Source organism: Kryptolebias marmoratus, linkage group LG10 (assembly GCF_001649575.2).
Source record: "Kryptolebias marmoratus isolate JLee-2015 linkage group LG10, ASM164957v2, whole genome shotgun sequence".
NCBI classification, from domain to species: domain Eukaryota; kingdom Metazoa; phylum Chordata; class Actinopteri; order Cyprinodontiformes; family Rivulidae; genus Kryptolebias; species Kryptolebias marmoratus.
The window spans coordinates 20,239,438-20,260,882 of NC_051439.1; the positions used below are offsets into that span (position 1 = coordinate 20,239,438).

A 21,445-nucleotide genomic window follows, 5' to 3' on the forward strand; every position below is an offset into this window, starting at 1 on the left:
AGAAAATTACACCCAGCAGAAATATCCAGCAGAGATCAAACTAGCAATAAATGGAAATGAAGTGCTGATTTTACCTCTTAATAGAATCAGACTCCTAAAAACAGGAGGAGGAAATGGAAGCAGCTGTGGCTCCTGCTGAGTCGGACATCTTTTTCTCCCCATTCATAAGTCTCACCCAAAAAATCTTAGCCCCAAAACTTTCTGACACTTCATTTTCATCATAGGTCGCACTGAACGGTCACATGATTCTTCTAGGCTAAAATATTTTGTCTCTGACAGCTAAAGATGCTCAGTTGAAGCTTTAGACTACAAGCTGCTGCATTTTTCAGCAATGACAGGACTACAGGGTCAAAAGGTAAAACATGGGCAAATTATCCAAAACAAAGGCTGATTAAAAATCACCTCACACTCTATTAAATATCTTGACGGAACAAAGAATGAGTCGATTCTTGTACAAATATAAGCGTCAATCTTTCACATAAAGACTGAAAATAATTGTTTTTCTCATAATTTTCTAAACAGAAGTTTATTGCATGAGTTTTGTCTGACTGCTGTAATGACCTTTCACTTTTTTAAACTTTGCATTTAAATAGAACAAGAATGGCACCTCTTGTTGTTCTGCCTGCAATAGCTCATCTTAAGATTTTAGTATTTTCTTTTTGCAGAATCTAAAATATTTTATGAACGGTTCTCAAACAGTCTGAGCCTGACAGCTGTGAATACAAACTCTTCTATCAAATCACAGCTGTTTTGTCCTCATTTGAGAACTTTAAGAGATTTTTGTGTGAAGGATTATTTGAACACCAGGGAAACTGAGTCCAAGGTTGAATAACTTGAATTTTTTTTTTTTTTGTGAAAGAGTTTCGTGAAGCATTATGCTAAATTGTTTTGGACATGTTATCTGTAAAGAAATTCATCTCCATTTTACCAGCAAGCTGCACCTTGATTCAGATTACTTTTTATGACAGTTCTCACTACATTTAAGAAAGTTTTGTTTTCTGGACATGAATTGTTTGCAACAAATTACTGTTTTGTAACTCAGAACAGCTGTTTTACAACACATTCAGTTCTGTTGTATTGTCAGTTTTAAGATGACCAACATTCATTCCAGCTGTGTTACAATAATGTGAACATCCTGTTTAACCAGAGACTCTTAAACAGTTTCTTCGATCAAAACAAATCTCTGATTTGAAGCCTTCGTTTTGTTGGAGGAATCCCTGCAGCAAGAGTGAGACATCTGATTTTAAGCATTTTCACAGCTGAGAGCTGAACACTACATTTTTGTGCTCCTCACTGAACCATACAAACCTTTTTCTGCATAGGTTTTGTCATTTAAAATGTAACAAAGCAAAATACATAAAAAATACTCAAGTAAAACTAAATACACTTGCTTTTCTCATCTCGAACAAATCTGCCCTTTCTTCACTGACGAAGCATTTTTGTCCACACAACTGCTGCTTACTGGATTTTTATTTATTTATTTACTGGTTTTTCTGACTATTTTTTGTAAACCCTATAGATGGTGGTCAGTGAAAATCCCAATAGAACAGTAGTTTTTGAAATCTTCAGACCAATCATACCATGTTGAAAGTCACCTAAATCCCCTTTCTTCCCCGTTTTGATGCCTGGTCTGAGGTTCAGGACATCTTCACCACATCTGGATGCATCGAGTTGCTGCCATATGATTGGCTGATTAGCTGTTTGAGTTAACAAGCAATAAAACAGGTGAACCTAATATAATGTTAGATGAGCGTAATTCTTTAAAAACTAAACTGTCTAGTAGTATTTTTAAACAAAATGTCAGGTTTTTGTATGAATTATGCTTCAGGTGAATTTCCGTGATGCTGAGACAAGATGTTTCAAATCTGGACCTTTTTCTTTTGTTTTTAAATGAACACTAGGGTGTTTTTACAAACTGAAAACTGCAATATTTTTCCAAGTGTAATTGATACAGACTAGGACAAACAACTTTTTGTTTAGACAGAAATCATAATCTGTAATAAATTGCAATAATACTTTTTGTGTCTTAGCGTAGGAGTTATGGTTCCATAACGGAAGATATTGCACAGCTGGTGGGCTGTAAAATGTCAGACGTGTCCTCTGGCTTCTGTAAAAATACAGCAGCGATAAATATCCCTGAGACTCGGGGTTTAAATATGCAGAAGGATTGTAATAGTGTTTATGGTGAAAGTTGCAGGTGTTGAGTTGCAGTTTTAGTTAACATGTCTGGAAAAAACACTTCCTGTTTGGTGTAGGAAGATGGAAACACTCATCATTTTTAGACTGGACATAAAGGCAATCGGAGCCTTTGACCTCAATTTTATTTTATTTTTTTTTTATTGGATCAACGTCAAACATTAATATGAAGCTGGGTATTATAGTTTCTTAGCAGACATTACTGCTGAGCGTGGGAGGCAATTTAAAACTCAAACATTAGTCAGTTTGAAAAGCAACATAACATTTTCTCAGTAAATAAAGCCTGACAGTTTAGGGTAACTTTCAGTGTATGACATGTTCTTTTAATGACTAGTTGGACATATTACTGTTACTGAACAATCCGAGTTGGTGGTGTGTATTCACTAGATGCAACAGAATTGTCATGGAGACTATGTTGGGTTATATTCTGATGCTAGGTCAAAATGTCTTTGTTTTATTGATGAAACCCTCCAGCTCCATTAAAGGCTGAGATATAAAAGTTCTGGTCAAACGGTCTTTGCGAAATTTCATCCATACAAATCCATTAGTTGTCCCTTTTACCACACATTACCATTTCATCCCGATCCCGAAGTGACAATTCACACCAATGAGGTATGCAACTTTACAATTTTGTACCTATGCAAACATTACATCATGCATGCATGCAGTGCACGTATCCCTGTGACCATACATGCATTTATGCAGCACCAGTCCCACACGACCCTGCACAGAATCATGCTTTGCTTTATTTCATAGTTGGTTATCATTCATAGTCTGTCATCCTGCCATAATGTTCTTTTTGTTGCCCTTACATGTGCAGAAGCACCAGTTCCAATTTACATTTGGAGAGCACATAAAGGCACACTCGCTGTGCATAAAACACACACATCCCAGGCACAGACTGTCGACAGGCTGGGTGTAATCATGCTGCTTGTATAAAATGCAAAGAAAGAAGAATTTGGCCTGCTTGTTTTTTAGGCAAATATTGCATATATTGTTATATATATTATAAATTGTCTTATTAGTTTTTTCATCTTAATGCTGGATTTAAACAGAAATATGCTTAATTTCATTTAAAAAGTGTACTTCAGTAGAATAAATCTGTCAGAACAGCTGCCACTGTCGGTATGAAATGGACAAAAGTAGGTAGGAACTAAGCTGGAGTGAGTACTAAGGGACCTGTGGCAGATGCAATTTTTGTACCTAATAATAAGCTATGAGTAAGAAGTGACCAAAGCTGCAAAGGAGCCGACAAGTTTTTGATAACCTCTGTTGGGACAAAGTTTCCTCTCACTGTCTAAAGTCAAATTGTCATCTTTTTCACTTTTCAACTTTCTGCTTGGCCTACATTTGAATTTAACTTCTTGATATGAGCAATCTTTCACGCATTCACAAACAAACTCCTCGCCTAACTTAAATTTGCATTTTGTTTCTGGATTTAAAAAAAGTGCAGCAAAGCTTGTTTTGACATGCTAGCTAATCAAACTTTTTTCTTTTAATATATATTTGCAGATCAGTGCTGCTGACTGGGGACAAGCTGAAACAACTTATAACCTCTATGAGGTTCTTTTCAAGGTTCATAAGGTACGTAAGGAAAATGATGCAGTTGAGTCCAAGTATTTCAGAGTTTGATCAGTGCTGCTCTCATTTCTGCAAGATGGCGGAGTTTAAAAGGTTTACTCTTTTCATGGTGTTAATCCTAGTTTATGAACACTCTCCTGAATAAACAGAGAAAGGAGCATTTACTGATTACATGACTGGCTTTATAAGGTGTTTTTGTCCAACTCTAATATGTATTTTTGTTACAGCTGTGGATGGCGGAGGACTGCTGGCTCCAGGCGAGGCTTTACCTGGGCTTGGAGCATTCACCTGAGCAGCAGGACGGCGAGTCCCTTTGCTTCAGTATTCTGGTTGGCCACGGCCAGAGCCACACCTTCAGGGTCGAGCTGGCTACTGAGCTGGCCATCTGGGAGAAATCCTTCCAAAAAGCAGTGTTCTTGGAAGTGCAGCGAATACGAGTAAGTAGCTTTATTTCTAATGTTGCATTTTCTGGTTGTGATTCAAGAATTAATGCAGGTTTACCAACTAGTTGTAGAGTCGGTGGGTTGATTTCTTACTGCTTTACTTGCCAAAGTGTCTCAGGTAAGATGATGCACATAGTTGTCTGTTTTTTATAAGAGAGTATGTTTTATGGTGTCACAAAATTGCATATGTACAGTTTTTGTTACTGTAACTATTACAACTCTAAATATTAATGGCTAAAAGTTAGCTTGGTGACTGTGGAAGTTTAGATCACAAACAAACTTTCTGGATTAAGAGAGCCAGAGGGCAGCTGGGTCTCATTTACACCATTACAACTTGAATGGTTACAAAAAGTTAATAAGGAAACGTTTTATTTATTTGAAAATAAACTGAATATTGAAGTTCATGCAAACTGTTCTGTACCAAGTCATTTCTTTAGTGTCAGATATTTTCAGTACTTAATAACAGTTCATAGTTTTGATCTTTTTATATGTATGGTTTGTTTTGATCTGCTGTCTAATGGGATTCTATCGTCATCGTGTTATTACACAATCACTCTTTACACTTGATAACTTGGCTTATCTTTAATGAATGACATGTAATTTGTGTCATTACTTTTAAACTGATGTATCAGTCTTGTTCAGGTTCTATGATATATATTTATTTGAGGGTATTTAAAGCCCCTCTGGTGTTTGTGGCCGTCCTTCAGCCTGGTTGGAAACGTGGAGTTGGATGCTTGTTAACTGAGGCCTACTGTGAGCTACACATCCTGTTTAAAGTGGATTTACTGAAAGCCCACGTCCACATCCCACCCTCTGTTATTATGAAGTAAATAAAAGTGATGAATGAAAGTTTGGCATCTTTGGAAATCCTTTTTCAGGCTCCTTCAAACGCTGAGGTTAAAGGAGCTCTCTGTTTTAAAGCTTCTCTTCAGCAGCTTAGATGTTCAGGAAGGCTTTTGATTAGATTTGGCCTTCAGAAGAGCTTCTTGTTTTTGTTGCTGCAATTTTAAATCTGTTAGTTTCATAACTCACCTGGAGAAATCTTGCTCGCAGCGTGGATTGAGATATTTTGGCGTGCGCGCTCTTTCTGCGGCTCGAAGGCTTTTTCTGCAATCGTTTCTTTCTGACTACTTCCTGTTTTATGAAGTCCACAGATTGTTGCTACTTTTTCCTTCCTTCATGTGTTCTTTCACATCATGTATAGCTCTGTATGTGGTCATGTTGATGCCTGCCTCCTCTTCAACACAAATCTCACAAGATAAAAACAAACACTTGGAGAAAGTTCAATCTGAGAGTCAGGTGTTAAACTTATAAAATCAGTAACTGCTTTTTCCCCCATAGAAGTTTGTTACAACTTGTTTATTTTTATAGTTAAAACAGTTAATAGAAAATTGCATTTAAGTTTGTAGTTAGAAGTTACAACTATCAATCGTTGGGGGTGTATATATGTGTATACCACAGTTAATGTTTGGTTAGTGTTGTTCGATAAGAACATTTTAATTTTAACCTTTTTGTACCAATTTCCTGCTTCAGTGAGGAGACACTTGCATATATGTTGACACATTGTGATTCTGTGCAGTTTTCAGTTTTTCTAAGAATTTTAATTGCATCTAAAAGTGAACCGATACTCAGTTTAGTTTTCCATAAATGTTATTGTTTAAAATGCATTTAGCATGAGGAACCTAAAGAATTAGTCCTCACATCAATGAGCCATTAAATTGCTTCTTAACCAGATATCTTTGACGTTTACAGCTCTGAGAAAAACCTTTTTAGTGAGCGATTTTTGGTTCACGTCCATCAGGAGGCTCAAATATGAACCTTTCTTATCTGCTTAAGACAAAGTCTGACTTCTTTATGCATTTATTATTTTAGCTGCTGTTTAAAACTGCATAATCAGGCATTATTGATTCCCGAAGAATGTCAACGAGCCAAAGTAAAAAAAAGTATTAAATTAGATTATAAAATAGTTACAGAAAAAGGATGTTGGCTAAATTAATGGATAATTTGTATTTGAGTCGACTAATTGAAAAGGCTGAGGATTAAAGAGGCACATTTACAGTAAAACATCACTGTTGCCGTTTTACTGAGTTGATGTCTAAAAACATGAATGTAAGATTAAAGATATGGAGCTGTTAAAATGACAGCAAAAATGGGGAAAAAACAACAAATCATTCAGCAGAAATGTTGCATAAAAACAAATGAAAAGATGAAAGCCTGCATTTCTGATTAGTTGAAACTGAGTAAACTCGTTAAACTTTACAGACAGATTAACTGACCCGTTGTTAGTCGCTGCCGATTATTAAACCCTGGTAAGATGACAACACTGAACATCTTGAGTTTAGTTATTTATTCAACACTGAAAGGATGGAAAGCTCCTCAGTGGGAAGTTTGAATTTTTAATGTGTAAAATATCTGTGAATCTGTGAGTTCAGGTGGAAGTGTGGGAGGAAGACAAGGGACTTGAAGAGAGAAAATGTAAACTTTAACAACTCAGAGGCTGCTAGCCTGAGCTCAGAGCGTAGCTGTAGGGGGAAGCAGAAAGAAACAGGAATAAAAAGTGCACTTAGATCAGGTGGAAAAATGCAATGGAGCAAATTATATTTGGAATAAACATCGACATGTATGAAGAATGTGACATCCACATCTTCCAAAGCTGATTCTTTAAAGAAACAGAATTCTTAAATAGATCTGTGTGAAGGGAATGTGTTGCAGGAGCCAGCAGCACTGCTGTTAGAATTTATTTATTTTTATTTATTTATTTTTTTATCTCTTGATACTTGACTGCTGTACCTAACTTCTAACCCAACTTCTCCTCCATTGGTCTAATGAAACATTTTAAAAATATTTTGTTGTATCCAAGGGAATTTTCCTTTTCAAACAGAAGTCTGACATTTCTCCAGTCTGTTTGGTTTGTTTATGCAAGATTAATTCAATGAATATGTTGGGTTTTTTGTCCATGTATGAGGACTTAATCTTGACAACTGTGCACTTTCTGTAATTTTAGTGTAGCTACAAGTACGATCGAGACGAACTCTGTACAATTAGAAAGAAATTGATCACAAATTTTAAATGAAAATGATCCAAATGAAAAAAATAGACTGTTTTTTGTTTGTTTAAATTAAGACAAACTTTGTAATATTTAAAGTATTCATTATTTTAAGTTGTCTCTACCCTTTGAATATAAAGCACTATTTTTTTTTTTTTTTAACCAAACAATCAAATATCACTGTGGATAACATTTGTGACAAACCCAAATCGTCCAATTTTTTTTTCAGCACTGTTTGATTCTTTTCCATTTCTTTTTCCATCGGAGAGAAATTTTGAAATGGAGACCCGCTGTTTCTTTTTGCCAAGTCTTATGCAGCGGAAAAAAGAGCAAATTTAACTCACCTATTGTAAAGAAGCTCGGTTTCTGCCTCGAAGCGCAGCTTTAATCTTTCTGTATGTGCTGTATCACTGGTTTCTCACTGAGCTTTAAAAGGTCCCGCTCAGCCATGATCACACATTGTATTCAGGAATTAAGTCGGAATGCCACATGTCAGGTCAGACTCTTCATCAAATGGCCAGCGGTGCTTTTTGTAATCCCCTCCATTCTCAACCTCTCACCCCTCCGACGTGGCCAACCAAAGAAAGGCTGAAAACGCTGCAAAGCCCTCGGGCTGCAGGACACTAAAATATGGACATTTTATAAATATTACAAAGCAGAGATCCTGCCACAAGATATCGGAATCACTTTTTTTTTCCCAGGTCAATATGGGAACCTAAACTAATAAAACAGAACAGCATGCAGTATGTGGGTTTTATACCAGCAAGCTGAATCTAAAAATCTTCAACTAAATATTCATGTTCATGTTAGAGAGTCGTGGCACGGACTTGTTACTCACTACAACTGAAGTAAATGCATGGTAGAAAACTTCCAATCATCTTCCAGTAAATAAAAAAAACAAAAACCTGAATGACACTGAAATCTTTTATAAATAAAAGGCTTAGCATTCCTTGAAGGAATGCATGTCGCCCGTAACTTTTAAAGCCAGAGTTTAAAACTAAGATAATCTAATGAAAGTTTAGTTCAAACCTTATAATTGCTGTTATGTGATCCTGTAAGGCGTCACACTCAGAGTCGGTGTTGTGAATAACATTCAGCTACTACCACACCAAAGTTTAGCTCATAATCTGTAAAACTGACTGAGTTGTAGCCGTTTATGTGCTGGTTAATAAGGATTAGCTGCAACAATCCTCTTGATTTGGGTTGACTATAAAAGTCGATCACTTGTCGATGAACATCCAGTGATTACTTTCTGCGTGTTTGCTTAAAATCCGTCCTCTGGTTCAGGATGTTCTGGAAACGCAGAATTTGATGCATCAGTTTCGCTTCCTTTCAGCCTGAGTTAGTAAATCTAAATCCTGGGGTGAAACTCAGTCATCAGAGAGGGGATGTAGTTGATGAACCTCTGCACACCATAGCAGTGAAGCTGGACCGTCCTCTCTGCAGGACTCTTACTCTGCATGTGCTCTCTAACAGCCTACGAGCTCTACAGTGTTTTATTTGGCAGTAAATTTGCATCACTCTTACACATTTAAATTAGAAAAGACAAAATGCCCTGATTTATTTTTTAGTAAAGCTTAGACTTTTTAAGAGGACTGAATAGTTGGTCTGGAAAATCTCAGAAAGTGAAATATTTGTTTTTCAGAATGAAGCATCAGGTCCGCTCTCATTACACCAGCTGAGGCAGCGGGTCCAAACAGGGCTTAAAGAAAAGCAGGCCCATTATTAATGTGCAACAGATGCTAATAAGGATGCATGTTTTGGCCTCAAGCCTTCAGTTTGCATCAACAAATTAAATGTTGCTGGTCGAACAGAATCTGTGATTTCTGCAGCTGATTAGGTCGAGAGGCTGAAAACATCTGACCCCTGATCTGATGCCACAGGAACAAAATATTTGATTCTTGTTTGAGTTTGCAGCTACAGACAGGAAATCAAACGGAGCTCATGAAGGGTTCTGTGGGATCTGTGCTGTCCAAACAAGGCTGCTTCTGTAAACGCTGTGCACGGCAAGAAAAAAGGTATCCTCAGACAAACCGACCACAGGGGGAACCGAATATTTACTCTGGATGGAAATTCAGCATATGCTGCTGTTATTTATTTTATATTTTTAAGGAGATTAGTTTTTGTTTTGTTTCTGTTTTTTGTTTGTTTCCTCTGGATCACTGGAATGATGTAAGACCAACAGTTCTTTTGGGATATTTTCAGAATTTTTCCGTTTTTTCTAAAACTCTAAGCCCTTTTTGTGTGATGAAATGATGCACCACGCTGCGCTGACTTACTGATAAACGCTGCTCTAAAACAGTTTAAAGATGACTGGGGCTGAAGGCAGCGTTCTGTCTCCATAACAACAATAAGACATACATCTGTTTGTAATCCACGTTTGACAGATTTATAAAAAGACATTGACTAAAACATCAGTACATTTGTCTGAACAGCAGAAACCCAAGCAGGCCGGTTGAAGTGTTGAAATTCTGTTTGTTTTTTTGCTGCCTGGTCACAAGCATGCTTTTTGTTTTTTAAACTGGATTATATAAAGGCTACCTTTTATGCAGGCAGTAGACAAAGTTTACTGCTAGTTTTAGTATATAAATAGATATTTCTGAAAAGTGTATATATATATATGCAGAAAGTATCAAGTTTCTTCTGTTATTACCTTGGTAGTAATCTGACCTACACTCGATGTCCGCCCTTTTACAGGTCTGCAGTAATGTTTTGTTGGATTTGTTTGACTGTGGGTGTGTGCACAGGTGACCAATTCTGACCAAATTAGGCTTGGGGAGGGTTTTTTTTTTTTTTTCATTTTGAATTATGTTTCAAATTCCCCATCTCAAAAGCTTCAAAATGATACGTAGTTTGTTTTTGAACTCTTCCTACTGTTGCTGTTGAGGTGACTAAAATCCCCAAAATTAAAGTTTTTTTTTTTTTTTTTTTTTTTTTTTTTTTTTTATTGCTCTGGAATGATTTTGTTGGGAACTCGAGTCTCATATTTCAAAAGAGGAATCCTTTTCAGAAGAGACTTCCTTAAACATGTCATTTTTAAGGTTTGACCAAATGACTACAACTCCATCATTTCTTAAAATAAGATCTTGGCTCCAAAGTCTGGCATGAAAGGCAGCAGGTGATACTCATTCTTTGAAGAAATGGTAGAAAAAAAAAAAGGAAAGGAAAACAAAAAACTTAGTTTTCTGTTTTGGTCTTAATTTTGGACTTTAAATACTGAATTCTGCAAAAGACCTTTTTATTTATTTAGTTAAATAAAATTTTGTAACTCATAATCTGCTGAGTCACTGGTTGCTGTGGTGATTCACACCTTTTTCTAGGTCAGGTTTTATAGACCCCCTACTTCCTGTTTTGATTGGGGTCAGAGTTCAGGTGTACACTCTCACTCGGTCTCTCTCATTACTACAGGACTTAGTTTTCTCTCACAGAAGGCAGAAAGACAATGTGTTGTCTAAAAAGTGTGAAGCTTGTAGGAGTAAGAAGAGTTTTTGTTTGCAAAACTTTTGATCCATTCTGTAACAGCGTTCGTGATCGTTTTACTGTAGCTTTGGCTCAAAGATTAAATTGTTCACTTGGCTGTAAATCCATAGAAAGCTGAAGATGAATCCCTTTTGTCCAGATTTTGTCTGTGGGCAACATGATTTTTCCAGTAGAGTTCGATAATAAAGGCTCTCCGGGGCGAATGTGTCATCGCTCAACAAGACATAAACCCTGCATGTATCAGGTGCTCCTGGGGAAAAAAAAACACTGAAATTTTAAGGAACCTGGATTTATCTGTGTGTTAAAGGTTTGAGTTTCTAATAGCTTGCAGGCAACAGAAAAGGAGTGATGCATGCAGAAATGGGGAGCAGAAACGCAGTTTTTTTAATTTAGTTAAAACTGAAACGTGCAACCAAAAGGAGGAAGAATCTGAAAATTTGAACAAATAAAACCTGCAGGTTTGTACACCTCTACATTCTGTATTTGTCTGCTTCCAAAACCTTTCCCTCCAATGGATTTTTTTTTTCCTCAGGACTAATCCTGGTTTTAATTTATTTAAAAAAAACAAAACAAACTTTAACATGTATAAACAAGCACAAACTGTGAAAATGTACTAAAATTATTCAAAACATTTTTTTTATTAGAAGTCCTTTTGACCAAAATATAAAAATTAACAATATAGCAATAAAAAACGACTTAATTTTTCCACAAAATTATACAATAAATTGGTCCAATAAATATGGAATTGGACAATAATTCATTTAATTTAAATACATTTATATATTTTAAAGGTTTGTTTTGAAAAGGGCCATTTTCTTGCATTGTTCCAGTTGTACAATCATGCTTATAGCTGTTTACAGGCTGTGAAAATAAGGATAGAATCAGACAGTATTTTTATCCCCTTACTCTTAGTAATTTTTGTAAAACACAAGAACTCTCCTAAAATGTGGTTTTCCTAAAATAGTTGGGAAGACTATGGTTAGAAAGCCAGATCAGTTTTGTCTTATATACAAATGAGCTTCAAATCCAGTTTTCGGTACAATAACGTTTAACTTTAAAGGCCAACTAAACTCGTCTGCTTTTATTTTCTTTATATGCTGCTATGATGGTATGTGAACAGTTTCAGTAAATGCAGTTTCAGGAGAAGGTTTATGAATCTGCATTATGTTTATTAAATCTACTCTAGATGTGTCACCTGTCAAGCTGCAGGTTTCTTTAAAAGTTTTTTTTTTACCCCAGTTCATATAACCAGTTTTGGAGAAATAATTCATTTGATGTGATTGATTTATCAGGAAGCTAAAGGTCTGATTATTTTTGTGAATCCTGGCTAGCTGAATGAGAAGCTCAGGTTTGTCCTCAAAGTCATGACTTAATGGGCAGCTTCCGCCCTCCCAGGTCTCTGGTGTGAAAGCAAACTGTGTGAAATATGATAATGCAGCGTTTTTTAGTCTTTAACGATGCAAATGTGGGACACAGTCCTTTGGGATGCTTATGAAACTGATGAGGTATTTCAATTTTCTTTTGATTCTCTTTTCTCCAGCCAATTAGGCTGGCCTCCTGTGGTTTGTGAGGAGCACTCTGCAGAGTCCACCGTCTCTAACCTTCACACGGACTCCATCTGGGCATTAACAAACACTGCTGATGGGATGGAAGGAAGGGATATGACTCCTGAAATTGCCCAGTTTGCATTTTCTCACATTTTCTTTTATCTTTTGATTTTAGGAGGAGGAATTGAGAGCTCTATTACTACGAGGCACTGATAGGCTCTCTTAGCTCCCAGCAAGCAGCGACAATTTGTGCAATTTTGTAATCTTCATTTTCTTCGAGCACTCTTGTTGTGGAGTGGGAAATAACTAGAAGTGCTGAATGTCCAAGAAATAAAGATTTATCACTGACTTGGTTATATTTCCTTTAAGCAACAAGATTACAATTTAGTCAGCTGAACTTTTGATTTTTGCCAGTTTTTACTGGGCTGCAACTTGCAAAACTGACAAATAGTTTTGTTATAGTTTAACAAAAACTGACAAATTTGTAACTTGCAGTCCAGTAAAAACAGGAAAAGATCAAAAGACCAAATTCTGTCTATATATAATATATTACACACAAAGCTCATGAAATAAGAGGAATGAGATGTTTTTGGGCTTCTTTTTAATACTCGCTGCTCTCACTGCATCACATGCAAGTCAGAGATGATTGTCACGTGTTAAACACTGGCATCACAAGTGCAGCGTGTACTAACGCCACACCACACTGGTTACGTACAAGTCTGATCACATGGGTCACAAACATTTCTATGGGCTGAAGGTGCTTTTTTTTTTTCCTTGCACCTTGTGCAAGTCATGCATTCAATCTTGACAAGTACTTGGTTTGTGCTTTTCCTCAGATTGTCTGTCACTGATTCTGTGTCCAAAACAGTTTGTTTTTTTATCCCACTGAATCCTCCTTTTTAAGAAATCTGAGCTCTCTCTTTAACTGTCGCCAACTGATCCAGAAACTTTACTGAGGAGTGAGTTTTTGGTTCAGAGGAAAAGATAAATTATACATATGGTGACGTAAATAAGGGCAGCTTGTGATTAAACGTGGCTCTGGCTTTCAAAACCTGACAACTGAATTTATATATGAGTTTGATGCTGCAGTACGGTTAGCCTTCATTTTGCATTTCAGATTTTCTAACTCCTGGTAGTCGTTCATAAACAAATTAATGCCATACAACAGTGAATCTATACTTTCTATAGTTGATTTATTTGGTTTATAACAGAACAACCCACACATTAGTGTAACACCTATCCTCTTGTTTTATCACAGCAGTTTTCTAACACGTGCACTTCTGTCAGATTGTGCAAAGATTTTCCTAAAGGGGGGTAAAAAAAAAAATCCATGTTGCTAATTCCCACAAAAAATCCCTTCTAATTAGTGCCGAGTCATCGCAGCAGTTATAGATTTGGTGACAGCCAGAATTTAGCAACGTGCTTGCTGCTTTTTAATTTTTTTTTCTGCCCGTCAGATGAATTCATGCTGCTAAAGATGTGTTGGAGGGTAGTGGTGGAGGTCTGCAGGCAGAAAACGCTCAGTTTAAGGGCTGTACATTCACTGCGCACTGCACTCTATAATTAAAATCTCCATACCCCCACAGTGTGTGCAAGAGCCAAAAAAAAAAAGAGGTGGAAATAAATTGAAAATAGAACACAAACAGAAAAATCAGAATATGCTTCTTGGTATTCCATCAGAGTGAATGACACAATCGCAAAATGAAGTCATGAGGCAAGAAAGACCTTCAGAGACACAAAGCTGCACAAAGACAGGAAAAACTCACACATCAGTGCTTCGAACAGAAAGGAGACACGTTCATCTGTGTGCCAGCAGAAAAATGTTAGAGGTTTACATCCTCTTGTGTATTTGACTCATTCAAACAGCCTCGCAGGATGCTGCTGTGTGAGAGAAAGGGGATTTGTTTGGATCAGTAATGTTAGGATTAATGTGCACATGTAAACAAATGAGTAAAAAAAAAAGTTCACATTTGTTTCTGCTGAAACCACCAAGTGTACAAAGTCTGCTCAAGACTGCTCTGAGAGGAGTATGTAACTGGCCCAAACTAAAATGCTGGTTTGCATCAAATCAGGAGTTTTGGTTGGATTTTCTCTCCTCAATGCAAAGATATTAACCAGTGAACACACTTTTGGAAGTCCGTCACAACTTCCTAACGGTTTTCTTTCTTTGCTCTCAGTTCTGGAGAAAGTGAAAGTTTTTACAAAAATAAAATAAAATTTCAAAGTCTCAGGAAACTCATTAGTTCAGCTCGCTGCTGTCAGCGACTCGGCTTGTTAGCTTGATGTTTGAGGTAAATTTTGGACATTTTAATTGACAGAAGTTGGTGTATTTGCAGTTTTGTATGAATGAGAACATTTGCTTAAACACTGTTCTTCACAGCAGTTGTACAGTACTTCTCGAGTTTGTTTTTCTTCAGTCTGAATATGTGCAGGTATTAGACTATAGCTTTCTGTACAGTTTGTTTTGCCATTTTATCGTGTTTCCCTATTTTTATACAGAACATTTTGGTCTCTAGCTTTATACACGTTGTATTCCAGTGGGTGAATGTGGTACATAAATTGACAGCCTCAGGATCTGATGTTCAAAACAGATTTTTCAGCCTTTTGGGTTTGTTACATAGTGGCTTGTTGGATATTTCGTCTGTTATTATGTTGTACGTGTGACAATTATTGTGCAAAAGCTCTTAAACAGTTTCTTCTTGTTTGTGACCTGCATGTATTCAGCAGTCAAACAAGAAGAGGCGAGGTGCACACCAAACAGGTCGTCAGTTCATGACCGGGCCACACAAATGGATCAAAGGTCATTTTTAGGATCTCCAGTTAGCCCAACATCTATGTTTTTGGACGAATTAGAGAAAACTCCCTAATGCACACAGAGAACATGAAAAGTCCACAAGCGGTCCAAGCTGAGAGTCAAAGTCCACATCAAACATCCAGGAATGCTTCAAAACCAGATTTTTATATTAAGACTTGAAATTTTCTCTTTGACTCGTGTATAAAGATCTACCTCGTGTCTATGAAAATTATTTCTGGAGAAGAATGTTTGAACACAGCTGATATTTCCAAAAAAGTTAAAAAAAAAAAAAAAAAGCTTTGCATTAGTTTTTATCTCAACACGGGGTCAAATTATTCTTACTGACTAAAATAATAAAAAATTCTTTAGCCCAACGTGTATTACTGTATGAGAAACTGTGGGTCAGTGCAATAATACCATAAGAAGTAATTGCAGTATTTATATCCTGTCAAAAAGAGATGAAGTGCAAGGTTACGTTATCTTTTATTCATTGGGTTTTTCTTTCATGAACTGATTTTGAAAGAACCTTTTTCGCCCTCAAATAGAATCTAATTAAAATTGATTTCTTTAACGAAACACAAAGAACGATTTTCTTTTTAAATCTTGACATAGTATTGGATAATGTATAATGAGGATAATGCTGTATAGAAGGAGGCTACTCTGAAGTTTGCCCTTAAAACTTTGAAACTCTGTGGTTGCCTCACTGTTCTCTGTAATGTTCTGTTTTTGGTATCCAGGCTCAGACGCGCTCACGATGAGGCCGCTGAGGCAGACCGGTTAGATGCCACAGAAAGGAAGAGGTCATCTCATATTTTAGTAATGTGCTTTCTGGTTAATAACTGTAAATCTGACAGGATTCAGCTGTTCTGTGACAGTGGAGCTGGTTAAATCTGTTTCATGTCTTCTGGATGGAGTGGTTCAGGCTACAGTTTATAGTGGATCAGTATTTCAGATCTGGTAATTAAACCTGCCGAGCTCTGATGATGACGGGGTCGTTGCCAACACACTGAGGGGGGTCAGAAATGTTATTTGCACATAAATGACACAACAGAAAGCATTTCTTAAACCTAGTAATGTTTAATACTGATTTGTTTTCAACTATAGGTGTAATGATCTCTGCAGTTTTAGCAGAAAGATGCTCTTCTATATTTGACTGAAAGCTCAGTCAGCTCAAACATCACTGCACACACAGCTTGTGTATGTAATCGTCACTGCGGTACAGGTTGTGACACAGCATTTAATGGGTGCAACAACTAAATCACTGCCATGATTACAACCTCAGTGACAGCGATGTTGACTCTGTCTCTGCAGTTGTCAGTAAAATAAATACAGCTACCAAACCAGCTTCTGTAGTTATTAGCTCTAACTAGAATGGGACATTTTCAAACTTGGACGGTTATTTCTGAGTTGATGCATAAAGAGATTTTGTCACCCTGCTTTGGATGATGTGCTGAGTGATTTGTTTTAGTTTTATTTTTCTGGTAGAAGAACCAAACCTGCTGATTGAACTTTACAAGCCTAGTTAATGTCTTATAAGAACCCTTCAAGTTTCTGACAAGTCTAAAAGGAGACATTAGGGATTCAAGGCAGAAGGAAAACTGAAAATGAGAATTTGACTTCTTTTTTTTTTTTAATGTGACATTCCTGTCTAATGTAGACAGAACTGGAGTCGTGATGAAGACACATTGGGAATAAAGTATTATGCATTTCATCAACACATTAAAGTATGAATAGTTTCCTGACTTTTGTGTTCTGGTGTACAATCTGTAATCCAGGACCTGGTAGCCCTAAAAATTGAGACAAAAGCAACAGTTTCAGTTTTGTACTGAGAAACAGAACATCGAGAATCAAATGAGAACTTTAGATGCCTTCAAGTCAATTACTCTTTTCATGTAACTGGGATTTTATTATTATTAAAGGTGTCCTGCAACAGTTTTATTTCCCAGTAGGATTATCAAAGTGTCATAGATTCAGTTCCCCTGAAATATTCTGTTTGAACTTTAGTGGTTTACTTACATGGAAAAGATTTGCTGTTTGTTGCACCTGTGCTTTTTCCATTTTAACAACCAAACTTTTAGCATAGCCCTCAAGTCAGTTTTTATTTGGCGTAACAATAAATGCAGGAAGCATAAACACTAAATAATAATAATAATGGAAGTAAACCTTAGCTCACCCTTGGAGCTCTGAAGATAGTCGACAATCCTGAAATCACATGAAAAATAACAAAGATGACCTTTGGGAGTTTTTTTTTTTTAAATTACAAACATGCATTATTTCTAAATCAAAAGCTGAGTTATGATTGAATGATCTCAAACTTCATGGCAAGAGGATAACTGAGTTGAAGAATGATATTCAGATTAGTTATTTTGTTCAAAAATTAAAATGAGAGAAGATTGAAACTATTAAAAGTAGCACAATCATACTGATTTTTTTTATTTTTATTTTTTTACCAACACCGGAATTATTATATCATGTTATTGACACAAACCATAACCTCAGAGTAAAAGGAGCAATCTGACGGTTTGAAGAAAGTTTCCTGCTGTTTAATGCAGAACATGACTTCGGTCCACGTTGATGAGTGGAGGGTGGTGGTTACACGACCCGGGTGGAACCTGGGTGCAGAACCTCCTAACAGTTTATTGTTGTACCTTGTATAGGTCACAGCTACTTAGCAGGAAGGACTGGTCAGCTTCCATCTTGTTTAAGTTATCAGTTGTAATACAAACAAACAGCAATGAATTGTATTTGTTTTGAATTACTTGTGATGTAAAATGCTGCAGAGGTAACAATGTCTGGATTGCTGTAAAACCTGCACCACACTGCTGTTTGTAGTGAGCTTTTATAGAAACCTGCCAGGAGAAATGTTAATGGATTTTTTATTTTTTATCTCTTATCAGTCCAAAAGCTACATGTGCAGCAGCCAGGGGAGCGTACTGTGCTTCACCGTAGACTTTACTTCAGGCTTCACCTGCTCTGAAGGCACTTCAAAGGTAATAAAGTTCACAATTCTTGTTCATTTCTTTGCTGTTCTTACAGTAATAGCTTTTGAGATTGCTGCTGACTGTTTTCTTTTCTGTATTGATGCGCTTTTCACTTGTTTGCTGTGGTATCCGTTGTGTTGTAGTCCTTGTGTGTTGTTTTAAAAACCCCTCACCCAGTTGTTTTATTCTGAAATTGCTATTAAAATAACAGTTTTTATTGGAAGACATCTCTTTAATTAATTAAAGTCTCTAACGGCTAAGTGTGGTATTTAAATATGCTCATTATAAAAAGCCCTGAGCTGTGTTAAATCATCTCTTCCCTTGCTTGTAGACCATTCTGTGGCGATATAAGTTCTCTCAACTTAAAGGCTCCTCCGATGATGGGAAAACCAGGGTAAAACTGCTTTTCAAGAATGCAGAAAGCAACCAAATAGAAATGAAGGTAAAATCCAAATTTATTTTTTATTTTTTTAAATGTGTTTAATTTCAGTTGGACCGGTTTCTGCTTGGAAACCAAACTGTTGATATATGGCCCATCAGTTTCAGTTTTTAGAGATAATTGTGGACTTTTCACTTTAAAATGTAACAGATGTGCCAACATTTCAGAATGTAATGTTCAGTTTGACAGATGTGATGCTAGTTTTCCTGTTTGCCAAGTTGTTCTTCCAAGAGACTTTTCTGAAATCCATCACAAATGTTACATTAATGCAAGTTTCAGAATGTGAGGAAACAAACTCAAAAAGGGAGAAATTCAGGTTATTTTTATTTAGAAACCAGGTGAGATGACATAGACAAATCCCAGAGTTTATGTTACTTAAAGTCATACAGTTTAATTGTAGAGCCAGATGTTTTTGGATCATTGGAGAGGCTACAAGTCATATCTAAACCCAAACATCTTGGTGTTGAAATCGATTGTAAACTATCATTGAAAGCTCTTAAAATTTTGAATTCATAAAAGATTAAGTGCCAGCAGAAGCAGCTGTGTAAATGCACTCCGATCTTCAGTTTTGTTGTTTAACCACCTGCTAACAGCCCACTGCCGTTCATATGGTTGAGTAACTTCAACATGTCATCAAAGTCAGCGGAAGCTTATTAATGATTAATTAATTTAAATCAGATGTGCCGAAGCAGGGAAACATCTGAAACATTGACGGTGAGCTCCGACGACCAGAACTGTGTGGAAATTGGAAAAACAAGCAGAATTAATGAGATTTTCTGACTATAACCAAAATCTTAATTTTTCATTATTTTAAACCCTGAACATAACTTGCTAATCAGTGAATGTTTTTTTTTTCTTTGACTTTCAGGAACTTGAGTTTGCTAATCTAACAGCTGTCCTCCACTGTATACATTCTTTTATTGCTGCCAAAGTGGCCTCCATGGACCCTCTGTTTATGTGCAGTCAAAGCTTCCCTGGAAATTACATGAACAGTTAAGAAGACTCGTCCTCGACACGATGATGAAAAGAACTTCTGTATTTTACACAGAGACAGTGAATATGTACGTGTTGCTCCTAATATTTTTCTACAAGCTGCTAAGAATTTAACCTTTGTAATAGTGTAGAGGGAGATAATATGTGAACTGGAAAGATAATTTTACTTAATCTTAAACGATGAGATAGCAGCTGGAAACTATTAACGGTTCTTCCATTTTAAGTTTTTTTTTTTTCCATGCTCTTATGAAAAAGTTAAAAGGTAGCATTGATAATACCAAATGATGTAAAGCTGCTGAACATTCAACAATGTAACAAACTCCAACTGCATATGTCAGTGTGGGCCAATGGGAAACACATTTGGCAGCTTTCCACATTTCCTTTCTTTGGATTTGCATTTAATAAACAAAAAGGAAGCTGTTTCTGTTAACAACTCATTTGTTTGTTTTCTGTTAGGACTGAGGATAAAACAAAAATTGATTTTCAGTCTAACAGGACTTCATGTTCCTGCTGAATTGAGTCACCATGGCACTGATTTAGGACCAAAAACATTCAGTCAGAATTCTTTTCTCTCATTTCTACCAGCTTGTTTGTGCTGTTGTGTTAATCTTACATATGTAACAGGTGGATAATGGTAGTATCTGGGGCTGAAACTGTTGACAACTAGTTTGCGAACGACATTTAGAGACTGAGTCTCAGGCCTCTCAGTTTTCTTGCTCAAGTTTTCAGTGACTTGAATTTTGAACATGTCCAAAAAAATTGTGCAACATGTTTTCTGTCAGATAGATTGTTGCAGGCATCTCAAACCCATCTTAGTTTAGTTTCACGATTTTCAAAAACTTGCAGCTGAAAATGTAGCCTAACGGCTCTCTGGTCATTCAGTTGCAAACACTCACGCCTTTTCTTGCAATTATGACTCACCAGCTGGTCTCAAACAGTCACAGCCCAGTGAGATACTTTAGTTAATATTTCAGCCTCAAAGTATCGTTGAACCATTTTTAAAATCTCCCCCTAACGGTAAATGTTTTATGTAAAGGTTTCTCCTTTTTAAATGACATAGTTGTTGTGTTTTCAATAAATTGCTTTCAAATTTCTGTCTATTACAAAAAACATCCTGACTGCTTGTAGTTTTTGTCTGCTTATTTCTGTAAATTATATTTCCTGCTGAAACCATAATTTATTTTTCCTCTTGACTGCCAACCAGGAACTTTTATTCTTTAAATAGTTCATTTGTCATGCACCCACTTTTCTTTGTTTCAGCTCACACATTTTCTGACCTTTTAGTTTTAGAAGTTGCTGATAATATTCAACATGTATTTAGTGAATGAAGGAACGTCCCAGACTCAAAGTTAGCCCAAAACGTAATACTAATATTGCCATGTTTCTAAAAATAAAACTTTTATTCAAACCAAAGTGTTTTGTCTCATATGTCCTGGTAATATTTTCCAAGCGGTCTTGTTTTTGTTTTCTTTCACAAACCAAACCAGATGCTATGATCTTTCTGCACGTTGGTAAGTGGCTCACAGAATCTTTGTTTTAGAAAGGATCAGTTTTAATATCTTTAAAAAAAAAATTGTCATTTTTAACTTTTGACTTTAAAAGTAAAGTCATTTTTAGCTTTGAAAAAAGACAAATGGCAAAAGAGAGAAGACACCATGGAGGTAAGAAGAGGATAACAACTTCCTGCTTATTTCTTTTCCAGTTATTTTACATTTAGAACACAGAATGTGGAAAATTGCCTTTTTTCCCCCCAGCAAGGTCTTCTGAACATGTTCCACCAGGAGAAGGCCTCGGGGCAGGTCCAGGACTCGATGGAGAGATTAAACCTCACGGCTGGCTTAGGAGCCCCCACCCCCTCCAGGTTGCCTGAATGAGCTGGAAGAGACGAAGGTCTGTGGGGCCCTGGTGACCTGGTTACATGTGAGTGGCAGAACATTACTGGATG

At 36.5% G+C, this 21,445-nt stretch overlaps 1 protein-coding gene across 1 annotated transcript in view; it reads left to right on the top strand.

Moving 5' to 3' along the window:
* The window catches only part of sntg2 (syntrophin, gamma 2), a 73,403-nt gene extending 52,501 nt beyond the window's left edge, over window positions 1-20,902 (top strand). The window contains exons 14-18 of the mRNA XM_025008007.2: window positions 3,709-3,780; window positions 4,005-4,214; window positions 17,985-18,077; window positions 18,400-18,510; window positions 19,376-20,902. Coding sequence (XP_024863775.1) covers window positions 3,709-3,780; window positions 4,005-4,214; window positions 17,985-18,077; window positions 18,400-18,510; window positions 19,376-19,504 — 615 coding nt within the window. The 3' untranslated portion in view covers window positions 19,505-20,902. The remainder of the gene's footprint in view (window positions 1-3,708; window positions 3,781-4,004; window positions 4,215-17,984; window positions 18,078-18,399; window positions 18,511-19,375) is intronic.
* The last annotated feature ends 543 nt before the right edge of the window (window positions 20,903-21,445 follow it).